Source organism: Gymnoscopelus microlampas (genome assembly GCF_963454915.1).
Source record: "Gymnoscopelus microlampas genome assembly, chromosome: 13".
Lineage (NCBI taxonomy): Eukaryota > Metazoa > Chordata > Actinopteri > Myctophiformes > Myctophidae > Gymnoscopelus > Gymnoscopelus microlampas.
The window spans coordinates 43,391,218-43,400,270 of NC_139950.1; the positions used below are offsets into that span (position 1 = coordinate 43,391,218).

Sequence of the window (9,053 nt, forward strand, 5' to 3'; positions counted from 1 at the left end):
TCTCTTTGCCAAAAATAGCACATCTACAAGGTCACAACGCAACGTGTTGTACTCACTCATTCACCACTTCCTACTCCCTATACCGAGGGAGATCTAAGTGGGGGACTATAGTGAACTTGGACACACTCGGGTCGATATACGTACTGTGTGTGTGTGTGTGTGTGTGCATGTGTGTAAGTGTGTGTGTATGTATGTATGTATATACTGTATATACTGTATGTGGGCGTATCATATATGTTTGAGATTCCCTTTCGGGTTACTTTATGGCACCAGGACTCTTCAAATGAAGCAAACATGACTCGAGTCATGAGCTATGAATCTCTGCGCAGAAGACTGACAAACTGCAATTTCATGGGATACTTTCCACTGCAAGTGGAGGGGCATGAATGTTGTGCTCCTTTCATCATACTCATTTCTCTCTCACCTAGAATTTACATTTAAATTTAAGTGCAATTTTATTTCACCCCAACAGTCTTGCCTTTTTTCCCTTAACTTGTCACCCCCACCCCCCGGCATGCCCCATCAAGATGGAAGACCATATTTGCACTGTGTGCGGCTGCCAAGAGCCAAGGCTTAATTCAATATCTATGTTTTTTTTTTCTGATGCAATCTCAGCACACTTTTAGGGGTAATCAGTCAGTGCCGTGACACGTCGACTTCCGTCTTTCTCTCTCTCTCTCTCTCTCTCTCTCTCTCTCTCTCTCTCTCTCTCTCTCTCTCTCTCGCTCTTCTCTTTTTCTTTATTTCTTCCCTCTTCTTTATTTTCCCTTCTCGCCACACTTCACACACAAAGAAACCACACAGCTACAGTATAAGACCTTCTGGTAATTGCATTATCTCCGGTGCTTGTGTGCTAGCAGTCTGCGGTTGAGGCTGGTCCCATCCTCAGACAGGTTGAGTGAGGCTACATCTACAGGTTGATTGACTGAATAATCCACTGCCGTCCTTATCTCAGTCTATATACCGTGTCCCTCTAGCCAATCCCCTTCTCTTACCAGAAGGTGAGCTTCAGAAAAAACACATTTATCTCCGTCTCCACTGCTCTCCTCTCCATCGCCTTCCTTCCACGCACGTTTTCATGTTATGCTTGTTCTCACGCAAGGCTCCGGAGAGTTCAAACCTCCCCGAAATCGTGTACATATTCGCACGTTAATTAATAATAAGTCATTATATTTTTTAACAGGTTTCTGTCTCTCATTTACATCTTATTATCTTCTGTGGAATATGAACATGCAAAGTCGGTCGTAATTAGAATTTACATAACAAATTCAATTTTGCACGAACCCAACGAGGATTTAGTTGCTCTCAGGCAGAAACCTTGTATCTTCCATATTTCAACCTTTTAGGTTTTTTGTAAATGAATGCTCTACTTTGTCATTCTACAGGGTGTAACGCAAAAGTTTTGAAAGTAAATTAAGTTAAAGAGTGTCCGTGGGGTTTATACATATTTTAACCAAATGAAAGGTATTAACAGGAGCTTATGACTTAGTGCCATTGGAACACAGGTTCTCTTCTTTTCCCTCCATTTCCTGTACAGTTTTGGACGTACAAGGTTTCCACCCCAACGAGCGACAATTTGCCGCCGATAAGATATTCCTGTTGCTGTGGTGCAGTGTGGGATTCTATTCTCTCTGTGGAGGGCTTCATCTCCCACTCTCATTCCATCCAGACGTTAATGACAGACAGCACAAATCAATGCTTGACTCCTCACTTTAACCTTGGTATGTCATTAGTGTCTCCCCATTAAAGCCAGGCTTGACTGAGCTAATTTACCTAATTGAGAATATCTGCGAGTCCAGATGACAAGAGGAAGATGCGGGTTCTTTCCTACAGGAATCCTTGCAAAAGGCATTCTTGTTCAATGATTTATTTGTTGAGTATGATATATGGTTCTGTTGATTGTTTTGGGGGGCTATATTACCATACTGTATATACAGCCTACTGTAGTAATATGCTTTCTGAATTAAGGTTGTCCCAATCTGTACAGTTGTGTATTTAATCAAATGTGATATTGTGAGTGCTGCAGTGAATGCTGGTTATGTGAAACAATCTCTTTTAGAGCTAATGCTGTTTTATATTTAAATACCACAGGGAACAAGATGGAACATGAATTATGGGTCAATGAAAATAATGAAAAGCCCTATATGTACATTATGTCCTTTTCTGTTGAAATTCAGATAAACAGCTGCATCTATCAGAAAATGAGAGAGAGAGAGCCCTTTTGATCTCACGCCCACTCACAGGCCACTCATCCAAGCATTTAGAGAGTGATGCGTTTGTCTCGTTTACAGTGGTGGAAAGTAACTAAGTACTCAATACTTAAGTGCAGTTTTGAGGTATTTTTTACTTTATTGGAGTATTTCCAATTCTCAGTACTTTTACTTCTACCCCACTACATCACAGAGGCAAATATTGTACTTGTACTCCACTACAGTTATTTGAAAACTGTAGCTACTGGTTTCTTTGCTGATAAAAAACCTACATTAACCACTTTAGCCCGATTTTGGGCTATTTGAAAATAGCCGATCTACAAGCTCACAGCGCGTTGCATTGCGACGCATTGTGAGCTTGTAGATCTGCTATATTCAAATATTTTAGTACTTTTACTTTTGGTACTTTAAGTACATTTTGATGCCAACACTTTTGTACTGTTACTCAAGTAAATGTCTAATTCCGGACTTTTACTTGTAATGGAGTATTTCTACATTGCAGTATTGATACTTTTACTTAAGTACACAATTTTACTACTTTTTCCACCGCTGCTCATTTATATGGTTTATATATTCATACGCGATCAATCAAAAGTCTCACAATCAGACTTCTTCATTTGATATGTGGGCATCTTCATTCCTCAGAGTCAGTCTGTGTCTGTGGGGGGGTATTTTTACTGTCCCCACGGCATGTGTCCAATCACACTGGGTTATCCCGCACACAGTAAAATGCTCAGTGTTAATTTACAGTATGTAGCCAAAATGGACCCGTAAGGGAGTTAGATTAACACTAGATATCATATCACTGTGTGCACCCTCCGGCCATTTGGCAGACACTCATTACCTCCAGAGCAAGTCCCCATTAGAATAATGGGAAATAAATTTTTTAAAAGGAGTGATACCCAGTCTTTAGAGTGCAAATCAGTTTTATAGATATCGTCAGGGAATGGAATGAAAAGGATAAAATTAGCATTTTCCACCCTCTCCGCCTAAACCGCTCCCTTCTCTCTCCCATGGCAACATTCTAAATGCAGAATCATAATAGAAAAGGGCAGGAACATCAAATATTGTTTTTTTTTCTCATTTGAGTATATCTTCCCTAAAGTCAGTATATTCTGTTCCAAACCAGAAACATAATTGTGTGGAAGCAAGTTCATACAGTGTGTGATAAAGATGGTATGGGAGAGATGCCGTCACAGGCCCTAGTAGTGTTCAGAAAAGTGTCTGCCTACTGTATTTGAATGCTAGAATCCCCGTTCTAGGTGCGAAAATGCCGCAAATCTACAAGCTTTTTGGTGAAGAGAGTTGTTGTAAAGGGGAAATGGGGGGGTGGGTGGGAGTATAGAGCCCTTGGGGACTCTGGTCAATTACGTACGGTATGTAGGGTTTAAGTGGCTAAAGGCTACAGCAAACTTTTTGCTAAAAGGAAATTCCGCGAGGTCTTAAGAACAAGATTCCGTTATTGCAGTGAACACAAACAAACTAAGTTCATTTGGACAGTCGTTGCACCTCCAAGGCTTTCTAAGCCGAACATCACCAAAGAAACACCATTGAGAACATTGTGCGTGATTGATCAGAAATTCAAGGTGCCCGTGATTTATGCTGTTTTATTTCTGCAATGAGAAATCAAATTCCAACACTGTATTCAGTACAGTGCACGGGTTTATAACGTTCAGCACTAAAAGCAGAGTCTAAAACAATTTCGTCCTCGGAAAAAATTGTTTGGTTTCGGCAAACCTAAAATAAATGTGACTTCTTTTGAAGTGTACTCTCCCAGCTTTAGACTCCAGAATCACACTTGTGGAGGCAATTACACAGTAGCACTTCCATTAGAACATACACTCCCTGTCCTGCATACTCCCCCCTGCCCCCCCCCCCCCCCCTCCGTCCCCTTCAACCCCCCTGCCCCCCACCCTCTTTGTTCCTGTTGAATCCAGCTCGCTTCATATCCAGCATTTCTTTCTTGTCCAACTCATCTTTCATCTTGATGAGTGTACTTGTCACAAGCAGGCCATTGCCAAGTCCATTTAGTCTATTCTAGACCTAATGGTCTACATGAAGACACTGTATGTCTTGGGTTTCAGAAAGGCGCTATATAAATTCAAGTTATTATTATTATTTTCTTGTGGTTGTTCTTTGTTATGTGTATTAATTGCTTTTGTAGATTTGTTATATTTGTCTCTAGGGCCGGGCTGGAAAATTAACTGAAAATATATTGAAACTGACGTCTAGAACCTCTAACCGACTTAACCTTAGAATAATTGAGAATCATATATATCTTACAATAAATGTACCGAATCTCTGTATGTACGTACGTATGTATGTATGTACGTATGTAATCCACGTATCTCGAGAACCGTTCGACCGTTCAACTTCAAATTCGCCACACACGTCACAGACAACCTGTTGGAGTTGTAGGACTTCTGGGAGTTTGGCTGTTGGCTCGTGGCTGTTATTGAAGCCAATTGAAATGCATCTGCTAGAGCTCCCGTTTTTTTTAATAATAATAATAATAATAACTTTATTTGTATAGCACCTTTCATGACATGAAATGCAGCGCAAAGTGCTTTACAGAGCAAGAATACAGTTACAGTTACAACCAATTTAACAATAAAGCAAACAAAAAATAAAATAAAATAAAAGCAAAAGCATAAAACATTAAAATAGGCAATACAGTGAGGACTTAAAAATCAACCAAAGAGTCAGCTAAAAGCAAGAGTGAAGAAATAGGTCTTGAGCTGTGCTTTAAAGCTATCGACAGAGGCTGCCTTTAGAGCATACCCGCAGTCATAATGAGGACATATCTATCGTTAGATACCAAATGTTTATAACTTCCTGTAAACGAAAACATACTGGGTGATGACATAGATAGACCTTTATGAATGAATCTACATTTCATTCGTTTGATTCCCATAGCTCACGTTCCTCCACTCGAACCTGATTTTAATTAGGGAGATACTGTTGGGCTGCTACGTTCTTTATCTAACTCAAGATGACGGCCAGACGGTGCATTACTCATTTTAAACTTGAACAGTACACTAATGTATATTATCTGAAATTTGTTTTGGTTCGATAATCAACGTAGTAACATACACATGCTTCACACTGTCACTGGCCCTCTCTTTCTCCCTTGTGCTGGTGAGATGCAGCCTACGACCATAGCCTTCTCTGGGCTAATGCCTTCCCATAGCCCAAGGGGATGGGACCTTCTGATTGGTTCAGAAACATACAGGCTACTGTTTCAGATTGAAACTTAAAATAAAACTACCGAAAAACCCATATCACCAAAACTTTAAGCCCGGCGATGTGATGCATTGTGAGCTTGTATATCGGCTATTTTCATGATTTATTTCTCTTTAAATAATCGTTCATTAAGTCTGATCATCGTTATGGTGATTTGAAGTCACATCGCCCCGCCCTATTTGTCTATGTGATCCTACTGTATGTGTTAATATGACTTTGGCGGTACTATAAGAATGCATATAATGGTCATGCCTCACCAATGAGAGACGGTGATCTACAGTATGAGGAGTATTTAAAGCATTCAAGCCTTGTCCTTCCTTTGTTGACTCCGATGAAGACATCTGTTGTTAAAACGTTTAGTCTAGTCTTCTTGCACCATTACAAATTTGCCAAATTGACCGTTTGCTCCAGAACTAATTTCTTTGTCTCATTTAGTCTCTGTGCTTGCAGGTGCTATAGGCTTGGCACCTGACGGGAACATTCTTAGTCCAACTTAACGTCCAATGACTTTATGCGCATGTGCGTGCGTGTGTGGGTGGGTGGGTGTGTGGATCTCTTGGCGTGCACAAGAGAGGCGTTGAGGAGGAGTGGCAATGAAAGGAGCAGGTTTCTCTTTTGGCTCATTACCTTTGATTGGCTCGACCTCACGCTTAAAAGGAAATGAACCTGGGCAGGAGTGACAAGCCTATTCACTGACTGTAATGGATTGTGGGTTTTTTCGTGCAAAATCCAGCCTAAGACTTCAGATGTGTGCTTGCTGCCTGGTAAAGCCACCATCCTCTGCCCATATAGGAGTGTTTAATGAAGTGTATTCCCGTGCCCTGGTTGGCAGTCTGACGAAGCCAGTAGAGTCCAGGCATTCCCCTTCACTTCCCGGGAAGAAAGGACACGGAGGAGTGAGAGAGATGGTAGTGAGTGGGCCGATTTTTCTTGCTGTCAGGACCAGACATGTGGAGGCAGCCAGCCTTTTACCTCGCAGCTGTTTTAGTTTTAATTGTAACCAACTCCCGCTCGCTGAGCACCAGTAAGCTCTGAAGTACTACTTTCATCTTCTAAGGCGAATTGTTGTATTATTTCAATTTCACGACTATAACTTTCTTTCTTAGCTCATTCCCTAAATCCATAATTTCTTTTTAAGACCAGGAGTTCAGAGCAAAGTCAGAGTTATAAAAGCATTGTTGGGGAGCCCGCTGGCCTAGCGGTCTAGGCGCATATCACATTATGCTGGTAATCCAGCTTGACGGCGTGTCGCGGGTTCGACTCCGGATCCAGGCGAGCTTTGCTGTGTGTCACCCCCCCATCTCTCTCCCCATTTCCTGTCAGCCCACTATCCTATCAATAAAGGCAGAAAAAGCCCCCAAAAATATCTTATAAAAATAAAATCATTGTTGCATTACTCCAGCCCGTGTTGGCTTCGCGTTTCGCCGTGTTGGCTTCATCGGGTACTATGTGCTATATAGCACCTGACGAAGCCAACACGGCGAAACGCGTCGTGCAGAAAATAAAATAAAAATGAAGCATTAAGTGAGTCCTGTCCATCATCATTGGAGTGTGTGGTCCCTTCCTGCTTCCTGAGAGAAGCAGTGGGAGGTTTTCTTTCTTAGATATAATATACATTTATATATATTTTAACTTTTTGAAATATTTAACTTTCAACTTGCTTTCTTAAGATTTAATGTTGTATTCCGTAAAATAATACGGAAAATAAAGCGGAATGTATTTATTCCGCTTTATTTCAGATCAGTCAGTGAGTGCAAGACAGGAAACCAAGGGCAGAGAAAGGAGAGCCGTGTGAGACAAGACAGGAGTTGGATTCAAACCCGGGGTCCCAGTACTCACAATTAAGGAGCATATGGTCTGTGCACTAACTGTCTGAGTCACCAGGCAAGGCCCCCTAATGGTTTTCTAGATGTTGTCTCTAAACTATCTCTCACTGATTGCACTTTTGAATGTCCTCTCTCCAGAGGTACACTCTCTGCAAATATTTACAGCTGCACTGTGGTGCCGCTCACCCCATCATTAGTTCTTTGCTTTGCTGGCCCATCCACAAAAGAAAGAAAGAAAGAAAGAAAGAACGAAAGGAAAAAAAAGTTAAGTCTTTCTGCTAATGTATTCGGTTATTGAGGCATGTAAAAGTAATTTCCGCATTAACCCATTGAATCCGGGAACGCATCTGTGTCATTTTTAGATTTGAGCCATAAACAATTGTTTTATGCTTTGGCTATTCAAAAATAGCAGATCTACGAGCTCATAACGCGGCACCGAGTGCCGCGTTATGAGCTTGTAGATCTGCTACATTTGTGCAAATCTTATATATATATATATATATATATATTTTTTTTTGGAAACAACATTTTTAACTCAAATCTTTGCTTCTGGGGGGTCTCTGGAACAACATATTTTGAGAAAACATGATTGATTTTGGGGGTCCTTGACAAGAAAAAAGTTTGAGAATCATATATATAACAACAATATAAGTTTAAAAAAAAAAAACTGTTAGGATTTAGAAGACATTCTGTAAAGATTTGCACACATTTTCATGTTTTTCTCCCAAAAATAGCAGATCCATAAGCTCATAGCGTGGCGCTCAGTGCCGCGCTATGAGCTTGTAGATATTTTTTTAATAGCCAAAGAAATCTAAAAAATTACACAGATGCGTTCCCGGTCTAAATGGGTTAATCCTAGAGAGAAAAGAATGGAGGCAGATAAGAACTAGCCATAAAACTAAATCCTACTGGCCCATGGCTGACAAAGTCTGTTTGCCTTTTTTTGCCACACAGCACAGCAGCCACGAGGCGGCCCATGTCGTCTCGTCTCGGTATGGCGGAAACCTTGTATGTCCAAAACTGTTACTTTTCAGGAAATGGAATAAAATAACATGTGTTCCAATGGATCCAACGTGGTCAGGGACGTGCACAGATAGACTCTAGGTGGTGCTAGACCTGCCCTTTGCCCTCTTGACCAGAAGTGCCCTTTTGGAAAAAAGGGAACTTTTTTCAGTTTACAGCAGGGGTCTTCAACGGGGGGTCCGGGACCCCTAGGGGGTCCTCAGAGTTACTACAGGGGGTCCGCCAAATATTTATGTGATACGATTTTTCTTTTCACCATAACCACTCAAAACCTAGCATCCCTTTTCTGAGGAGAACTTTAGCCAAAAATAGCTGATCTGGCGTTGTGGGCTTGTAGATCAGCTATTTTTGGCAAAGAGGTATAGGTGTAGAGGGAAAAAAGAGTAAACAAAAAAAAAGTATAATTTACTTGAGCACCTGCCCCTCAAAATGTCTGTGCACGCCACTGAACGTGGTTATTATTTAGTCACAAGCTCTTGTTCAGTTTCAGTTTCATTGGCTCAATATTTAGAAACCCCACAGACACACCTAACTGGTTTCACTCTCACTTTCAAGAATATATACAGAAAAACCGAAAGTAGCTGCTAGTACATTTACAGCCACAGGGTAAATCTGGCATTGCGTCATCTTATCAGACAAAATAACTTTTTTTGCAGACTCACAGACTACACATCCTTAACTCTTGTTGCACTTTGAATCCCTTTCACCATTTTATGGAATAGAACTTAAATTAAATGATATCCGTCAGCTA

General features: G+C 40.9%; 1 protein-coding gene across 1 annotated transcript in view; it reads right to left on the reverse strand.

The window, feature by feature from the left end:
* The window catches only part of LOC311058675 (kinesin-like protein KIF2A), a gene marked incomplete at both ends in the record, with an annotated part of 44,498 nt that extends 40,305 nt beyond the window's left edge, over positions 1-4,193 (reverse strand). The window contains 1 exon segment of the mRNA XM_084076138.1: positions 4,124-4,193. Coding sequence (XP_083932264.1) covers positions 4,124-4,193 — 70 coding nt within the window.
* Between the last annotated feature and the right edge of the window lie 4,860 nt (positions 4,194-9,053).